Here is a 19,812-nt window from a genome sequence, read left to right on the forward strand (position 1 = left end):
ATATCTTACTTTCTAGGGTTAACTATAGCAAAATACACGACTGGGTGGTTAAACAACAGAACTTTAATTTCTCACAGTTCTGGAGACCAGAAATCTAAGATAAGGGTGTCAGAAGGTCTGGTTTCTCCTGAAGCCTCTGTCCTTGGCTCTCTAGGTCCATCCATGATGCTGCCAGTAACATCGTTTCATTCTTTTTTATGGCTGAGTAACATTCCATTATATATTTGTATAAGGTATAGGTTTTGATGTGTGTATGTGTTGTGAAGTGACAATCACAATCAAGCAGTTAACACATCCATCACCTCACATCGTTACCATGTGTGTGTGCATGCATGTGCATTTTAGATCTACTTTCTCAGCAAATTGCAACTATTCAATACAAGTTATTAGCTATGGTCAGCACGCTGTACATGTGGTCTCCAGAACTTATCCATCTTATAAACGAACTCCCAGCCCCTGACCAGTCTGCTTTTTTTTTAGATCTCACATATAAGTGAGATCACACAGTGTTTGACTTCTGTGTCCGACTTTTTCCATTTAGCAAAGCATCGTCCAGTTTCATCCATGTTATCACAAATATCAGTATTTTCTCTTTAAATTTTTTAACTTATTTACTCTATATTATTTTTGGCCTCACTGGGTCTTTGATGCTGAACACGGGCTTTCTCTTGTTGCAGAGCAAGGCTCCAAGTGAGCAGCCTCGGTAGTCTGCAGCACATGTGTTCAGTTTCCCCAAGGCATATGGGATCTTCCCAGACCAGGGATCCAACCTGGGCCCCCTGAATTGGCAGGTGGACTCCCAACCACTGAACCACCAGGGAGGTCCAGATTTTCTTCTTTTTTGATGTTGAATAGTATTCCATTGTATACATATATATCACATTTTCTTTGTCCGTTCATCTGTAGACAGACACTCAGGTTGTTTCCATATCTTGACTACTATGAATAATACTGCCATGAACATGGGGGTGTAGATAACTCTTCAAGATGGTGAGTTCTTCTTATTAGGGTATATACTCAGAAGTGAGATTGCTGGGTGACATGATTGTTCCATTTTTAATTTTCTGACAACCCTCCATACTATTTCCCATGGTGGCTGCACCAATTTACACTCCCACCAGCAGTGCACAAGGGTGTTCTTTCTTCCAGACCCTCACCAGCCAGTCATCTTTTGACTTTTGGATAATATCCACCTGAACAGGTGTGAAGTAATATCTCTTTGTGGTTTTGATTTACAATGGTTAGTAATGTTGAACATCTTTTCATGTATCTGTTGGCCATTTGGATATCATCTTCGGAGAATTGTCTGTTCAGGTCCTTTGCCCATTTTTCAATTGGGCTATTTTGTTCGTGTTTTGCTATTGAGTTCTTTGATGGAAGAACACAGATTTGAGCCATGAAGAATATAGCTGGAGGTCTACTATATAGAAATAGCTTACTAACTAATGAAGCCAAACATAGGGAAAGAGAGTCAAGATATGGAGAGATGTAGGAATTAATTGCAATTTTGTTTTGAGAACCTGGTTTTAGCGATACCTGAAGCTGAAATCTTCCATCAGATACTTGACTTGTACAAGGCAATAAGTCGCCTTTTTGCTTAGACTGAATTGAGTTGGATTTTTGCCACTAGTTAATGAGAAAGTCCTGACAGACCAAATATTGTGGTTGCCTACTTGCTTATGCCTCCCACCATCCCCACCATCCCATACATCTGTTTGAATGTGGGCTTGTCACTCTGGTTCACTATGTCATAACCCAGTGACAAGAACATGCTGGGTGCACAGTAAGGGTTCATTAAATGGCTGGTGGATCTTCATGGTTATGTAGGATTTGACAGGTGGAAAGAGATGTGGATGATGTGGTCCAATCCCTTAATTTGTAAAATGAAGAAACCAAGATCCAAACAATAAGAGTATGATGAAGGCTCTATAGAAAATTAAAGCATAGAGTAGAATCTGGGATTCCAGACTCCCCATGCCCACCAAGTAACGAACACTCACCGAAATGGTTGATCAGGAAAGGAGTCTTTTTCTTTATTTCTTTTACTTAAAAATTATTTTATATTGAAGTATCTTTGATTTACAATGTTGTGTTGGTTTAAGGTGTACAGCAAAGTAATTCAGTTATACACAAAATGTATCTATTTTTTTTTTAATTCTTTTCCATTTAGTTAACTATAGAGTGTAGAGCAGAGTTACCTATACTCAACAAAGACAGTAGGTCTTTGTGGATTGTTTTAAATATAGCAGTGTGTACATGTCCAACCCAACCTCCCAATCTATCTCTTCCTGCATCGTTCCCCTCTGATAACCATAAATTCATTCTCTAAGTCTGTGAGTCTATTTCTGTTCTGTAAATAAGTTCATTTTGTATCATTTTTTTTAGATTAGAAAGGAATTTTTAATTCCACAAGGAACTTCATCCCTGTGGCTTAACCAGGTTATCCGAAGATCAATGCTTTCTTCACTCATTTGGCATTTTTGTTATTTTTAACATTTCGTTAAGTGTTGGAGTATAGCTTTGTGATAGTTTCAGGTGGACAAAGGGACTCAGCCATACATACACATGTATCCACTCTCCCTCAAACTCCCCTCCCATCCAGGCTGCCCCATCACATTGAGCATAGTTCCCTGTGCTATACAGTAGGTCCTTATTGGTTATCCATTTAAAATATTGGCATTTCTGTGACTGTTAATTTGTGCTCCTGAAGTTGATCTTGGTTCACAAAAAATATCTAATGACCCACCAGTGTTAATCTTGATGTAATTCAGTTTAGGGATAGGAAGTCTTAGGTGAAAGACAGTGTGTGTGTGTGTGTGTGTGTGAGAGAGAGAGAGAGAGAGAAATAAAAACGGCAGCGACCATTAGCAAGCTAATCACAATTAATCCACGAGGGAGTTTGCTGTTTTAATGAAGCCATTAGCCAAAGACCATTCTCAGAAAGAAAATGTTAAGACTGAACTCTGAGCACATTACCTGTAATGAACCTGAAAATGGACTTGGGGAATTTCTGCGGTATTCTTGGCATCGGTAATAGCCAATGCCCAAGCTGCCCAAATGGCAGCTCCAGCTCCAGGAATCCCGTGGACCCAAGAGAAGACACGGCAGAGGGTCGCTGGGCACCAGCATCGAAGAGAGGCTGGCGCTCCTCTTTGTAACTGATGGCTCTTTCAGCTGTGCACTTGGTTAATGCAAAAGGTCGCTTCTGTGTCAATTGCTTCCCTGGAGGAAAAACTGAGAAAATCTCTTTCCTTGCATCTCCTGCTTCAAAGGAGAGCAGCAGTTCTGGAGAGGGATTTGGGGAGAAATTGACTCAGAGGTAAAAGGTGCCAATAGCCATCCCAAAGCTACAGACCCCTTTTCATCTTCGTTTGACCATAAGGAACAGGATTGCACAAGTGCCAACAGAAAGCGCCTACAGATTTAAGAGAGAAGGCATTTTCTTTATCACTTTGCAAAGGTGTGATGCTGATCATTTTGCATGAAGTCAGTATGAACAAGATAAAGCAAAGTCCCCAGACCTCCAACGGAACGGGCCACAGTGGGGCAACAGGAGAAGACAGGTGTGCTACAAAAAGCAATGAAGCCAGTTGCCAAGGTGTAGCAGTGATGATGGGCATTTGGGGTAAAAATTACCTAACTCTTTGATTGCTCTTGTAGTGAATATCTGGGGCTTCCTGGTGGCTCAGGAGTAAAGAACCCGCCTGTCAATGCAAGAGATGCAAGAGATGAGGGTTCGATTCCCAGGTGGAGAAGATCCCCTGGAGGAGGGCATGGCAACCCACTCCAGTATTCTTGCCTGGAGAACCCATGGACAGAGGAGCCTGGCGGGCTCTTACATTGGCAGGCAGGTTCTTTACTAGCTGAACCACCACGGAAGCCCAAGATCCTTCATAACTGCAAAGTCCCTTTTACCGTATAAGGCAACAGACATACAGGTTCTGGAGACTGGAACATGGGCATCTTGGTGATTCCACCTTCCATAGTACCTAGTACCTTCCTGCATAAAGTAGTCAGTCAGTTTCTGTTGCTTACAACTGAAACCTCACTGATGTGTACCTTTTATTTGGTCTCGGCAACAAAGAAAAAGAATGCACATTTTTTTTATTGTCATGGTTGAAAACTAGGAAAACAATCACAAACAAACTAAAATAAATTGTGAAACACCTAGCACCAGGTAATCTTTCTAAGGTTTAAAAGATTTTTTACTACGATCCTATCGTGTGATTTTGCACCTTGATCTGATCAAACAAAAATTTAACTTCTTTGTGAGAATGGCTACAAAGAGGACAAACTTTATTACAATGAGACAACAGTTCACCCAGATGTAACAAGACATGAACAAGTAAACTAAAAATCCCCATGCTGTGCCTTGCAGATTCTGTTTTGAACATTCATTTTTATTTTGTTTTTTAAATTTATTTTTAACTGGAGGACAATTGCTTTACAATGTTGTATTGGTTTCTGGCATACATCAGCATGAATCAGCCATGCATGCATGCTTAGTCACTTCAGTCATGTCCGACTCTTTGCGACCCTATGGACTGTAGCCCGCCAGGCTCCTCTGTCCACAGGGTTCTCCAGGCAAGAATATTAGAGTGGGTTGCCATGCCCTGCTCCAGGTTATCTTTCTGATCCAGAGATTGAAGCTGTGTCTCCTGCTTTGCAGGTGGATTCTTTACCTACTGAGTCACCTGGGAAGCACCTCTCCCTCCCACCCACCTCCCATCCCACCCCTCTAGGTTGTCACAGAGCACCGGTCTGAGCTCCCTGTGTTATATAGCAACTTCCTATTAGCTATCTACTTTATATATGGTAATATATATGTTTCAATGATACTTTCTCAATTCGTACCCCCCCTGCCGCCCCCGCTGTGTCCATAAGACTGTTGAACATTCATTTTTATATCAAGTTTTTAAACCACAAATTTGACTCCTCTAGAAACCTCCAAAACACACAATTTGAACTTGCCACTCATTTTCACATAAACACAGCACGTAGAGTCCTTGACCTTAAGATGATCTTCTGTCTAGCAGGCAGGACACCTATAATCCTTTTGCCCAGGTTCCTAAGGTAACAGTGGCCATGTCTTATCTAAACGAGGAGAGGCACATGCCGTGGAAGGCTTCCCCTAGTCTCCAAGAGAACCAAATAGCTGCCTTGACCCAGGTGTGTCTCGTTCTTCCGGCAGGACACTGAGATCCTGAACACCGCCATCCTCACGGGAAAGACAGTTGCCATGCCCATCAAGGTGGTCACCGTGGAGGAGAACAGCATTGTGACAGATATCTCGGAGTCCGTGGAATGCAAGTCCACAGATGAGGAGGTCATCAAAGTAAGTGATTCCAGGGAGTTTCCTGGTGGGCCAGGGGTTAGGACTCAGCACTTTCATTGCCAGGTCTCAGGTTCAGTCCCTGGTTGGGGAACTAAGATCCTGCAAGCCAGGTGGCACGGCCAGGAAAAAAAAAAATGTGCACAGTAAGTGATTCCATTAGTCATCTGGATTGAGCTGGTGGAAACATCATGGGGGTGTCTTGTTCACTAAGAGAGGTTAGCCTGGTGAAATACGAGGTCCAGTGAGTTGGTTTGTGTTCACAACCTTTCTGGGCTTCACTAAACTTTCCCATATCCATCTCTTAATTTGACATCATGCCAGCCTTGTTGTCATCAAGCGTACTGTGGACCATAAGTCAGATCCACGTACCTACAGTAACCAAGCAGGTGATTTAAGTGAGTGAAGTGGTAAATCAGACAAGCCCATTTCTGGAAGGGCAGCCATGGTCAACTCCTGCCAATTATAGGGGGCTTCCCTGGTGGCTCAGACGGTAAAGAGTCTGCCTGCAGTGCAGGAGACCTGGGTTCGAGTCCTGGGTTGGGAAGATCCTCTGGAGAAGGAAATGGCAACCCACTCCAGTATTCTTGCCTGGAAAATCCTGTGGATGGGAGGAGCCTGGCAGGCTACAGTCCATAGAGTCACAAAGAAGAATTATGGTCATGTATAAATGTGAGTTCAGGATTGGTACACCTTCAAGAGATGCCACAAATTTCGTAAAAGTCATCTGTTTTTCAATGTTGGCAAAAATGTAACAAAAAAGAAAACTACAATAGGCAAAAAATAAAATATAAAACACACCGCCTCATGTGTCTGAACCATAGGGCAGCCTTTGAAACCCCTGTTCCATGAGGCAGATTATGAACACTGGGTCAAATTCAGTCTACCACCTGCTTTGTAAATAAGTTTTATTGGAACATGATCACTCAAATCTATTTCTTTTTTTAAAAAATTTTTGAATGGAAGATTCTTTAAATTCTATAATATTTTTCAGTTTTCAAAAGTTTCACACACATGATTTCATATAATCCCATAATAATCCTTTTGTCCCCCTACTCCTATGTTACCCCTGCCCCCACTGGTAACCACTAGCTTGTTCTCTGTGTCTGCAAGTCTGCTTATTTTTTATTTACTAATTTGTTGTATTTTTTTAGATTTCACATAGAAGTGATATCATCCAGTATTTGTCTTTCTCTGTCTGCTGTATTGCACTTAGCATAAGGCCCTCCAAGTCCATCCACATTGACGCAAATGGCAAAATTTCATTCTTTCAAATCTGTCTCTATGTTGTCTATAGCTGCTTTTGAGTAAGTTTCCATGGAGACTATGTGGTCTGCTGGTCTAAGATAGTTACCATTAAAGAATCTTTTTTAATTTTTTAAAGAAAAATAAAAGTTACTATTTTGTCCTTCCAAGAGAAAGTTTTCCTAGAGAATCCCTGCCCTAGAGACTGTCTTTTTAAAAATTTTATTGGGTTACAGTTGATTTGCAGTGTTGTGTTAGTCCCAGGTATGCAGCAAAGTGATTTGGTTATACCTATACATATATCTTTTTTTTTTTCATATTCTTTTCCCATATAGATCATTATAAAGTATTGAGTAGAGTTCCCTGTGCTAGATAGCAGGTCTTTTTTAGTTATCTGTTTTATATATAGTATCCCAGTGTTCATTGCCCCACTATTTACAATAGCCAGGACATGGAAGCACAGTCCTAAAAGTCCATCAATCAATGAATGGATAAAGAAGATGTGATATGAAAAAAAAAAAAAAGAAGATGTGATATGTATAGAATAGGATATTACTCAGCCATAAAAAAAAAATGAAATAACGCCATTTGCAGCAACACAGATGGACCTAAAATAGTCATACCGAGTGAAGTAAATCAGACAGGAAAAAAAAAATCATATAACATCACTTATATGTGGAATCTAAAGAAAGATAGAAATGAACTTATCTACAAAACATAAATAGAGTCACAGATGTAGAAATCAAGCTTTTGGTTACTAGGAGGTAAGTGGGGGAGATAAATTGAGACTTCTTGAGGCAAGGACCTTACTTTTTGATCTTTCCTACCGCAAAGTCAGACACAACTGAGCGACTTCACTTCACTTCACTTCACCAACATTTACCATGATCACGCGCCCTCACTGCTTGCTCAAAGAATAAGACAGTGAGGGGTTTTTGAAGCCAGAAATTAATCATTTGGTCTTTCTGTGTATTTTTTGAAATCAATAGAAACATATCCAGGAAAAAAAGCGTACATATCCAAGAGAAAGCATCCAGATAATGTTTCCCACCTCCCCACCTCCAAATCAAATCTGACAAGTAGCAATCAGTCTTCTCTCTGGAGTTATAAACAACCTGTTTGCATGGAAAGGGGGGATTGCTGTGGAAAAGCACTTCTCTGCAAACCCCACCCCTAGCATGGACACGTGGCAACCCAGCGTTGTTGAGATTGTTCGCGGCACTGGATGCCACGTTCACGATTGTCAAAAGTGTTACACAAACCTTCCAGTAGGTGGCAGTAAAGCCTCCCAGCGATATGCTATGACCACCATTTTTTGACTGTTGGAGGTACTGTCTCAAAGAAGAGATGCTTTTTTTCTAATTCATTCAACAGTGGTTTATGACCTGATGGTAACCCTGCCCACAGTGCTCTACAGAAGACCCAAAAGCCTGTGGGAGGAGAAGAGGAAGTGGTTGAAGTTCTAAACAACACTGACCAGTAGAAATACAGCGTGAGCCACATAAATTATTTAGATGCGCCAGGAGTCACATTCAAAAAAAGTAAAAAGAAACAGGTGGATCTGATTTTTAATGCACGTGTTTAACCCATTATATTTAAAAATATTGTCATTTCAACAGGTAGTCCATGTGAAAATTATTAATATGACAGTTCACATTTTGGGGCGCTAAATCTTCTCACCGACTCAATGGACATGAGTTTGAGCAAACTCTGGGAGTCAGTGAAGCACAGGGGAGCCTAGCGTGCTGTAGTCCACGGGGTCACAAAGAGTCAGACACAACTTAGCCACGAAACAGCAACGACTTTCAAATTCCGTGTGTGTTGGATACAGAGCTCACCTCCACCGGAGCCCCATTTCAAGGGGCCCAGACTCACGTGTGTCTCCTGGCTACTGTGTTGAAAAGCAAAGTCCCGAGTTCAGAGACAGGATTTGCAACCTTACCACTCTTAATATTTTGTGCCAGCTAATTCTTTGTTATGGGGACTGTCCCCTGCATTGCAGGATGTTTAGAAGCCTTTTTGGCTTCTGCCAATAGATGTCCGTAGCACTCTGAGTTGTGACAAACAAACATGTCTCCAGACATTGTTAAATGTCCCCTAGTAGGCAAAATCACCCCCACTGAGAACCACTGCCCTGAGGGATGCCCCCTTTGCTTGTGTCTGGATAAGCAATGCTCTTTCCAGGGGCTGAAAAGTAACTTTGGGAGGAGGGGCGGGGGAGAGGCACTAGGTTTGGGATCTAGAGGCACCCCTCCCCCCAGCCATGGTCACATACTAGGTCCTTGCTGATCATTGGCCTTTATTACTGAATCACAGCTTCCCTGGAGGCTTAGCAGTAAAGAATCCGCCTTCAGTGCAGGAGATGCAGGTTTGATCCCTGGGTAGGGAAGATCCCCGGGAGAAGGGAATGGCAATCCTTTCCAGTATTCTCGCCTAGGAAATCCTATGGACAGAGAACCCTGGGGGGCTACAGTCCATGGGGTCACAAGAGTCGGACACGACTTGGTGAGTAAACCTCTGACATCACTGATTTACAGTCTCCCTGAGAGACAATCTGGTATCTAACTCAAAAGGTTATTGTGAGGATTCAGGAGTTTCATTTTTCAAGGAAAGGGCTTAACTCTGAGTTGGGTAATCCCCTTGACGACCCTATTAGGTAAGCCAGGGGTTACAGACTGGCTGCCTACAGGTATATTTTTGTGGCAGGCACAGTGTTATTAAAAAATTAGCATGGGTTGCAGCTTTCTTCCAGTGTATGATTCAGCAACAATTTAGGAGATTGACTGAGTTGGGTAACCATTGCCGTGACCCAGTTTTGGAGTATTTTCGTCACCCCATTTGCTGTTAATCCCCATTCCCACCCCTAGCCCTGGGCAACCACTAATCTACTTTCTGTCTCTGTAGATTTGCCTTTTGGGGGGCATTTCACATAAATGGAATCATACAGTATGTGGTCTCTTGCTGAAAGTTTGGCGATCATTTTATACGTAATCTCTTTTGACACTTTTTGGATAACCATCTAGACAGAGATGTTATTTTACAAGAATGGGATCATATCATACAAACTATTTTTTACCATGGACTTTTTAATTCGGCAAATCAAATGAACTTATTTACAAAACAGATATAGACTCACAGACATAGAAGGTGAACTTACAGTTACCAAAGGGGAAAGAGGGAGGGATAAATGAGGAGTTCAGGATTGGCAGAGACCCACTACTATATATAAAATAGATCAATAAGGACCTGCTATATAGCACAGAGAGCTATATTCAATATCTTGTAGTAACCTATAATGGAAAAGAATCTGATAAAGAAAAGATTTCATATACATATATATGTATGTGTATATATATGTATAACAATCACTTTGCTATACACCTGAAACTCACACAATATTGTAAACCAAAAAAGAAAAAAAATTTTAATTAAATTGGGAGATCTGCAGATATACACCCACAGACACAGACATGCACATGCTATAGCATCCCGTTCCAGCCCTCAGGTAATCCATGTTAATTACCTACCTGATCTCGTTCTATACTTTCTTCATGGTCGTACAATCATAAACACATACATGTCAAGGTGTGTGTGTGTAAATGCACAGGTAGAAGGGGTTTTTCTGTCCTTGCTTGTTTTGCAGCATTTGTGTATGTTTGCTCAGTCATGTCCAATTCTTTCCGATCCCACGGACTGTAGCCCACCAGGCTCCTCTCTCCATGGGATTTCCAGGCAAGAATACTGGAGTGAGTTACCATTTCTTGCCCCAGGGTATCTTCCCGACCCAGGGATCAAACCCACGTCTCCTGAGTCTCCTACAATGGCAGGCAAATTTTTTACCAACCGTGTCACCTGTTTTGCAGAGGTGGGGTCATATCGCATATATCGCATGCACATTTCTGCCTCTTCCTCTCTCTCACCTTGCAGTGCTTCTTGAATACCCCTGTCTGGTGGGCATTTGGGAAAGGAAGCTTCACCAGTGTGGGACATGGAAGATGCGAGTGACAAAGGGTCTGGTCTGCAGTGTGTTTGGGGCTTAGGTCAATAGGAGTGATAACATGTGAGTGGAAAGACCTGCAAACGTCAGTGTCTGTGTTGATTTATGTGCAAGAAATGAAAAAGCAACAGCCCAGAGAAGGGCGACCATGTGCCCAACAGAAGCCCAGGAACAGCCCAAGGAGAGAAAACACATAAAGAGGGACAAGTGCTTCCAACAGCTGAGTAATCATCATCATAGAGTCCATGCTATAAACAGTGGCCCCCAAACTTTCTGGCACGAGGGACTGATTTCCTGAAAGAAATTCTTCCATGGACTAGGGAGGTGGGAGAAATGGTTTCAGGGTGATTCATGCACATTACATTTATTGGGCACTTTATTTATAATATTATTACATCAGCTCCAGGAGACCCAGGTTTGATCCCTGGGTTGGGAAGATCCCCTGGAGAAGGAAATGGCAAGCCACTCCAGTATTCTTGCCTGGGAAATCACATGGACCAAGGAGCCTGGTGGGCAACACCCCATGGGGTCACAGAGAGTTGAACATGACCCAGCAACTAACACACAGACACACCCCCCTCAGATCTTCAGGCATTAGATCCCGGAGGTCTGGGACTCCTGCTATAAATATTGGTCCACACTTGAACATCCTTGGCATAAAAATGAGCCTTGCGTGGATGGCACTGCACGGGTTAATTTGCACAGGTTTTCTTCCTTGTGGTCCATGAAGTAATGGTATCTCAGATTCAACAACATACAGTATTTTCTACAACCACCTAATGATTCATTCAACAAAGAAGCATTGGCCTTTTACTAAGGTCCATTCTGGTACTGGGTACTCGGCAAGAAATAGAACATGCCCTCCCCACCCCCTTCTCATGGAGCTTGGCATTCTAGTGACTGAGGGAGCAGAGAGTAGCAGATACATGTATTACATGTGGTGATGAGGACCGAAAAGGAAATGTGATGGGTGTTGTGCCAGGGTGTGGCCTCAGGATAAAAGATGACTCCAGATAGGGTGGCCTCCAAGGGGGAGATATTCAGGCCAGTTAGCAGAGAAAATAATGACTGTCAGTGCCTGCTAGGTTTTTCTTAAATACATTTTTAAAAAATTATTTAATTATTCGTTTTTGGCTTCACTTCCTTGCTGCATGAGGACTCTCTCAAGTTGCGATGAGCGGGGCCTGCTTTCTGGTTGTGGTGTTCAGGCTTCTCATCGTCGTGGCTTCTCTTGTCGCAGGTCATGGGCTCTAGGGCCCATGGGCTCAGTGATTGCGGCACATGGGCTCTAGAGCACAGGCTCAGTAGTTGGGGCACACGGGCTTAGTTGCCCCATGACTTGTGGGATCTTCCCAGACCGGGGATCAAACGTGTGTCCCCTGCATTGGCAGGCAGATTCTTAACCACTGGACCATCAGGGAAGTCCCATCAGTGCCTGCTATTGACTGTGTGTCCCTGATTTTCACAGTGCTCTACGAACCCACTCATCTTAACCAGGCTGACTCTAGGGAACAGCGCCTTCTGCTTCCTGGGTGACCTCTATACTGGTCTGCAGCCCTGCACATCTTTTCTCCGAAGCTCCTGAGGCCACAGGGGCTAGGCACCCCCCATGACAGGATAGGAATGCTGAGATTTAGAGCATCCTTTTAAAAGCACATTTAGTGAATTTGCAGAGCGCCTGTTTAACCTCTAGGGCATGGTTCCAGCTAATGGAGCCCATGTGTGTGTGCTAAGTTGCTTCAGTCATGTCTGACTCTCTGAGACCCCATGGACTGTAACCCGCCAGGCTCCTCTGTCCATGGGATTCTCCAGGCAAGAATACTAGAGTGAGTTGCCATGCCCTCCTCCAGGGGATCTTCCAGACCCAGGGATCAAACCCAGGTCTCTTGCATCTCCTGTATTGGCAGGCACGTTCTTTACCAATAGCACCACCTGGGAACTCCCTAGTGGATCGCAGTGCAGAACTAAAAATAATGCACATGGACAACCAGCAGCACCTTCCTTCTCCCGCTGACCAAAGGAGTCCCCTTAGTTCCAATACTTGGAAAGCAATCGCACATAAGCAATAGTCCTATTTTCCTGGCACACTGGCTCCCTTCAGCACAAAGCTTTATACCTGCCGAATTTACTATTGATCCCATGAGTTCTGAGTCCTTGAGAGAGCTAAGTTCCTTAATAACAGCCTGAAGTTTTTTAAGAGTCTTGAGATTGATAACCACTGTGAGTGGCAACCCCTTGCCCAGTAGGAAAATGGGCATGCCTTTTCCAAAGAAGGGAAGAGAGTTCCATATTCATGCATCTTGTATCATACAGGCTCCAGAAGAAACATCGAAAGGTCTTTATCCTCAAAAGCCATTTGGTTCTAAGAATGAAAGAAAATCAAGAAAAACAAAGGAGTCCCGGGTGTCAGGCTAGGCTGAGTGACATTGCCCAGCCATGCCTCCTTCTGGGCCAGGGGTCTCCGGTGTAAAGCAAGGAAGCTCCTTTCATGAAAGTTTCTTCTGGCATCAGAATTCCCTCCAGCTGGCGCTTCCCTGGCGGTCCAGTGGTTAAAAATCGATCTGCCAATGCAGGGGACACAGGTTTGATCCCTGACCCGGGAAGATCCTACATGCCCCAGAGCAATTAGCCCGAGTGCACAATAACTCTAGAGCCTGTGCTCTGCAAGAAGAGAAGCCTGCCCACCACAACTAGAGAGTCGCCTCTACTCACTGCAACTAGAGAAAGCCCTCACACAGCAATGAAGACACAGCGAAACCAAAAGTAAATAAATAAAAACAATTTTAACCCTCCAGCTGGGTTGCAAAGTGCAGTTGAAATAGCACATCTGAGAGCTTGCATTCTGCAAGTTCTTCAAGCCTCAGTTTATACATTTGTAAAATGGGTACATACTTAGAGCAACCTCCTAAGATTGCTGCAAACTTTAACACGTGTGCTAAGTCGCTCAGTCGTGTCCGACTCTTTGAAACCCCATGGACTGTAACCCACTTCTGTCTATGGGATTCTCCAGGCAAGAATACCGGAGTGGCTTCCTATTTCCTCCTCCAGGGGATCTTCCCAATCCACAGATCGAACTTGTGTCTCCTACATCTACCTGCATTAGCATACCACTAGCACTGCCTGGGAATTCCGAGTTTTAACATAGGGTCACAAAGAGTCGGACACAACTGAAGTGACTGAACACACTCAGAGAATACATAGAAATAAAGCATGTGGGACAACACATTCAGTTAGCTCTTCTTACCATCCAGATAGACTTAGAGCAGGAGTTCTCTCCCTAGGAGAATTGCATCCTTTGCCAGGGAACATTTGGAAATGTTTGGAGACATTTGTGGTTGTCACACTCAGAGAGGGTGTGACTGGCCACACGGGTGACTCATGGTTACCATGTTGGATAGCACATAGGTAGGGCATCAGACGACCAGGTGTTGGACATTTCTATCATCCCAGATGTTCTTCAAGAAGCATAGACCCAGAGCCTGCAGCTGGTAGGATCTAAGCCAAATGTTTGTCCCTAGGAGAGGTGGCTAGGCAGAAGTGAATGACTGGGACTGGCCAAGAAAGAACAGGTTGGTCTAATACTCTGTCTTAAGCTCCCAAGAATACTGTGTTCTAATAAAAGGTTTTGCAAAAGATAAGACCATTTATTTATGAGTAAGGCTTCACTTGAGCCAAGGGAGGCTCCATCTAGATTTACTTAATTGGGAAGAGATCTTGTCAAGCCCCAGAAATCCTACATCTGGGCATGTACGGCCCTTGCCTTGAGGAAAAGTTTCTGGCCAGCTCCAGGAAGCACAGGGTAGAGAATTCGTTTGCCTTGGCAGAGATTTAAATCTGGAAAACACTTCTCCCCTGTGTCTGCTTTGCTCCTGCCAGATACTAAAATTTTTACCCCTCATTGACCTCTCTATTGAAATCCATCTGATTACAAAGATTCTGTCTCAGACAGCATCGTATGTCAACTTCCCAATGGCCCATCATATCTTTATCAAGGATGATGTGCTTGTTGGATGATGAAGACTCTCCAGTTGACTTAATAAGTAAAGGGAGAAATTGTCTTATAAATGGAGAATCTAGGGCACTGCAGGCTTCAGACACAGATGGATTCAGAAATCAATTTCTCTGCACCTCTGAGCTCTGCATTTGACTCTATTTCTTTCACTATCAAGCCAAGCACTTCTTTCTCTCTCTCTCTCTCTCTTTTTCTTTTTTTTTTTTTTTTTTGGCTGTATCAGGTGTTAGTTGCGGCACGCAGGACCTTTGTTACATCACACGAGATCTTTCATTGCCACGCACGTACTCTCTACTTATGGTTCAGGCTTAGTTGGCAGGTGGCATGTGGGATCTTAGTTCCCCAGTCAGGGATCAAACCCATGTCCCCTGCATTGCAAGGCAGATTCTTAACCACTGGACCCCCAAGGAAGTCCTAGCCTTGGAGTGATTTCAGAGGCCATACGTCCACCGCTTCTCAGATCCAAGTCCAGCAGAAATGAGATGCTACTTTCCCTCTGTCAAAAATCCTGGGACTTCCTGTTATTGGGCTAGACAAGAATCATATGATCATCCCTGGAACAACCCCTGTGCCCGGGGCAGTGTGATATATTAGGAGTATGCCCCACTGTGTAGCTGGTGTCAGGACCCATGAGCTGAGCATGAAGACCTAGGGAGATTCCCCTGAAAAATACCTTAAAAACTGATAAAGAAAATAAGATGATTGTGTTTTGGGCAGTAAAAATAACTGTCCACTGAATCTGATCTGGAATTCAATTAAATTACTTCTGATTTACTCTCATTTTTCTTTCCCTAACTGTCAGTTTCTGAGCTCTCAGAGGATTAGTAGTCACCATGTGGTGTCAGCTTAATGACAACGGTGCCTTTTTACCTGTTCCTCATCTTGTCATTCTTGCTGAGATGCTTAAGGACAGAGATACACATAGATGGGTCTGGGCTGGTCCAGCAGAGCTTACCTCTTATATCTGAGAACACGTTATTGGTTAACAGATAACGTGACCCAAACTGAATTAAACCCCAAAAAAGAAAGTTGAAGAACTTCTATATCTGTACCTATCTGTACCTATCTCCTATATCTATTTCTGAAGCAATCTGGCTTCAGGAATGGCTGAATCCAGGAGCTCAAATGAAGTCATCAATCAGTATTTTACTTCTGCCTCTCTGTCTTTTGGTTCAGTATTCTGTACCTGTATTGACTGAAATCTTGGATGTCCCAATGTGGCTGCAAACCATCTCTTTACATGTAGCAGTCTGGCATGAAAAATTTTACCTTTTACTTGTTTCAGCCTCGCCTGAAAAATTCCTGAGATTCCCTCTGACTGTACCAGCTTAAGTCATGCATTCAACCCCGAACCAATCGTTTGTGGCCAGAGAAATGTGAAGCTCTGATTGGCTTAGGTCATGGTCACCTGACCCTCATTTGGAGGCTGGAGGTGGAACTTCACCCAAACCTCTGGACTGATGTGGGGGAGGGGAGGATTCCCAAATGCAACTAGGGCAGGGGCCACACGGAAGAGGCCTGGGTGCCTGGAGTAAAGATTCCTCCCCTCCCACCTCCTGTTCTTAACCACCCACCCTTGCCCTGTCCTCCTGTCCCAGGGCCTTTCTCAAGTTGGCCTGGGTTAGGGAAAAGGCCTGATATCAACCAAGGCATGAACAGATTGACATTAGCTAAAGCAGTGATCAGCTCTGATGGAGGCAAAGGACACCAAGTGGAAGAGTCTAAACTCTCCCAGTAAGACTCTGCCCTGAGCTCTCCCAGGAGGATAGGGGTCCCGTGATTGGCTGCTGAAGGCATGAGGATAATTGACAAGGAAATTGACACCATAGCATGTAGAAGGCTGTCATAAAATGATTCCAGATCAGAAAAAGAAAATGAAGAGGAGGAGAAAATATGTGACTTGTAACAATGTAAGGGACTTGCTGGAAACTCAGACTCATCCTTCCAGCTTCACCAGATCCCCTGAACTCTTGAGGGAAGACAGGTGTGGTCATGACCAGCAGACATGGTCCTGGGGCTTTAGCAACATCCCTCCCCAAACTCCCGTTTCAACCTGCATGGCTGGACCACTCCCATCCTTGCTGCCTGGTTTCCTCTATAATTAAGCCCTTCCTTCCTCACTCTGCTCCAGTGTTCAGGTGGCGGCTGCTGCTTTTGAAATAAGCCTTCTCTAGTGGGGAAGCTCCTCTGAGTCTAAAGGTTCAAAGAGAAGCTATGAGGCACTCAGTCCCCTCAGCAGGACAGCCCGGACCTTGCGTCTTGGGTACCAAGACTTTAGGATCTCGAGCGACATCGTTAGGCAGAGTCTGGTTAATGGCACAGCAGGTGGCCCAGGGCACAAGGTACTGGAGAGAGATGTGCACACACAGGAAAGACAGTGCTATATAAGTCTGGCATTCTGGAAGCTTCTCCCCACGCTTCAAAGCATGAAAAAAATCAAAGCCCCTTATCTACACACTTCCGGGGTTAATACAATCCACTTACCCAGCAAGTCTGCCAGGCACCTGTGTGGTGTGTCTGCCTGTATGTGCCAGACACTGGGCTAATTCCCTGTATTTGTGGGTTTTCCAGTTTAATTCTCCTGGCAAATTTGGGATGCCATTCTCTCCCTGCCCAGCATACCCTAGCCTGCTTCTCTAGCTTTGTATTTACCAACCTTCCTTCTGTTTCTGCAAAAGATCAAAATATTCCTACCTTAGGGTCTTTGCACATTATAAGAGAGCAGTGAAGGTCCAGGGCTTTTTGTACTGGACACTTGAAATTTGCTAAGGGGATAGATTGTAAATTAAATCTTCTCAATGCACTATACACACCCACAATGATAACTGTGTCAAGAGATGGATACATGGTTTAGTGTAGATTATGGTGATCTTTTCACAGTGGATACATATATCAAAGCATCAAGTTGTACATCTTAAATGGATACATTTTAATATGTCAAAGATATCTCAATAGAGGTGTTTTAAAAAATCAAAGGGTTTTTTTTCTTCCAAAAAATTACGTTGCCTCTGATTTTCCTTTTAGCAGTATAATGAAGATGGTGAGATGATGAAGATGGGTCCCTGAACTTCCACAAGTTATTGAGCATAATTATATCAGACAAACCTTTAAAAAGAGAAGGAAAGAAAGACAGTTTAATAAAATTCTTGTCTATTAGTGTCTGGGAATTGCAGAAGGTCACAGGAAGAAAGAAGACTTGATCACCAACCTCAAGAACTTTCTTGTTAATTCTAAAATAGAAGCACTGAGATAACTTTCCACCAACTAAATTGACAAAGTTGTTTTTTTTTTAAGAGAAAGTTTCTGGAGCTCAAGAACTGCTTTCAGATCCAAGTCCAATAGGATTAGCTGTGTGACCTTGGACAAGTTAACCAACCTCTCTGTGCCTTGGTTTCCTCTGTAAAATGGTTTGTGTGAGGACAAAAGGAGTCGGTCCTTAATGTCCTCTTAGCACAGAATCTGACATACAGCAGGCACTTAATAAATGCTATATAAGGAAGATAAGAATATCTACCTGGAAATTTCTGCCCCAAAATCTCACAAGCCTGCCACCTTCTTGCTAGGTGGAATCCTCTCTCTCTTGTTCCCTTCTTTTATTTTTCTCATGGTATTTATTGCCCACAGGTGTCTTCTTGTTGACTTGTTATCATCTACCTATACACTCCCCAAATCAGAACATCCTTAAAGTCTCCTTATCACTCACGTCTACATCTCCAGTGCCTGGGAAAATGGCTGGTGCATAATACCAATACAGGAAGTAACTGTAAAAAGAAGGAACCCTCATGTGCTAGATGGAGAATGTGAAAGTCACTCAGTTGTGTCCGACTCTTTGTGACCCCATGCACTACACAGTCCATGGACTTCTCCAAGCCAGAATACTGGACTGGGTAGCCTTTCCCTTCTCCAGGGGATCTTCCCAACCCAGGGATCAAACCCAGGATTCCCACACTGCAGGCAGATTCTTTACCAGCTGAGCCTCCAGTATTCTGGCCTGGAGATTTCCATGGACTGTATAGTCCATGGGTTGCAGAGTCGGACACAGCTGATCCACTTTCGCTTTCAGATGAAGAACAGTGAGGGGTCAGCCCTGACTCCAGTGCAAGCCTGGCCACACATTTGGAGCCTCTAGCGAGGAAATCCAATTTCCTCTGGGCTTGACCGCCCTGTTGAGGGTGCTGCTGTCCAATTGGCCGACATGGGCCAGGTCCCACCCAGCACCACCAGATCCATGGTGGACAGGAGTCCTGAGCTGAGAACCACTCAGCATCTCCCAAGTGCTGGCAGCATTTTGCACTGTCAGCTGGAGAAAGTGTGATTTATCACAGAACAGATTTCTGTTTGGCCATCCTTAAGCGAGGAGCAGGAAGCAAAGAGGAGGGAAGCGGAGACATCGTCTCAGAAATACTGCTTAGCCCTGCCTTCCCCCACTTTTTCCTGTTCTTCTTTTCCAGAGATGTCAGAAAAGTAAGTATCAGGCACTTTAGTAGAGAAGGAACTGCTGAAATGGCAGCAGACGTCCTGCAAACATAAAACTTTCTCTGTGGCAGCTGCAGGGGGAGGGCAGATAGTGGGGAAGATGCTAGATAAGCCAGAAGTTCTGTGGGAGAATAGGGCACAGAGAAAGGAAAGGAGTTCTCCCAGACCAAAGCTAGGGCCAGGCAGAAGTCACCACCCCTGGATGAGAAGCTCTGATGTGGAGAATTCCCAAAACCGTGGGCTCTTCCTGCTGTGGCCTCTCCGATGCCTAAGGAGGAGAGAAGGGGTTTGGGATGAAGGGAGAATGGAGTGTGGAGGGGAAGGAGTATGAGGCTTCCTGAATGGTATCGGCAGTGTCCTCTTCACCACAGCACTTGGCAGAATAACTCAGTCAGCTCTGCTGCGTAACGAGTGACCCCGACATTTGGTTGTTGAAAAGAATGATCCTTTTCTTTTGGTTGTGTGTTTGCAGATCATCTGGTGCTCTCTGGGCTCAGCTGGGCTGGATCCCTCCCTGCACATCAGGCTGTGATGGAGTCCGGGTGCTTCATTCCAGTGCTGGGCTGAGAGGTCTCCGCTAGTTTAAGTTCCTCTGGTGGCAGAGCTCACAGGGGCTGGCAGGAACACGTGACAGCTGTCCAATCTGAGCTTGGATAGGTTGGCTGTCAGCTTTTTCTGCATTCTCTCGGCCAAAGCTACCCACATGGCCAGGTCTGCCATCAGTGCAAAATAAAGTCTTTCTGCTCACAG

The 19,812-nt window shown here is 44.1% G+C and overlaps 1 protein-coding gene across 1 annotated transcript in view; it reads left to right on the plus strand.

Moving 5' to 3' along the window:
- TMEM132C (transmembrane protein 132C) overlaps positions 1-19,812 on the plus strand; it is a 563,174-nt gene that overhangs the window by 523,461 nt on the left and 19,901 nt on the right. Inside the window, exon 6 of the mRNA XM_061140702.1 lies at positions 5,192-5,335. Within this exon, the coding sequence (XP_060996685.1) occupies positions 5,192-5,335 (144 nt within the window). The remainder of the gene's footprint in view (positions 1-5,191; positions 5,336-19,812) is intronic.

The sequence above is a fragment of the Dama dama genome, chromosome 5 (assembly GCF_033118175.1).
Source record: "Dama dama isolate Ldn47 chromosome 5, ASM3311817v1, whole genome shotgun sequence".
Classification (NCBI taxonomy): domain Eukaryota; kingdom Metazoa; phylum Chordata; class Mammalia; order Artiodactyla; family Cervidae; genus Dama; species Dama dama.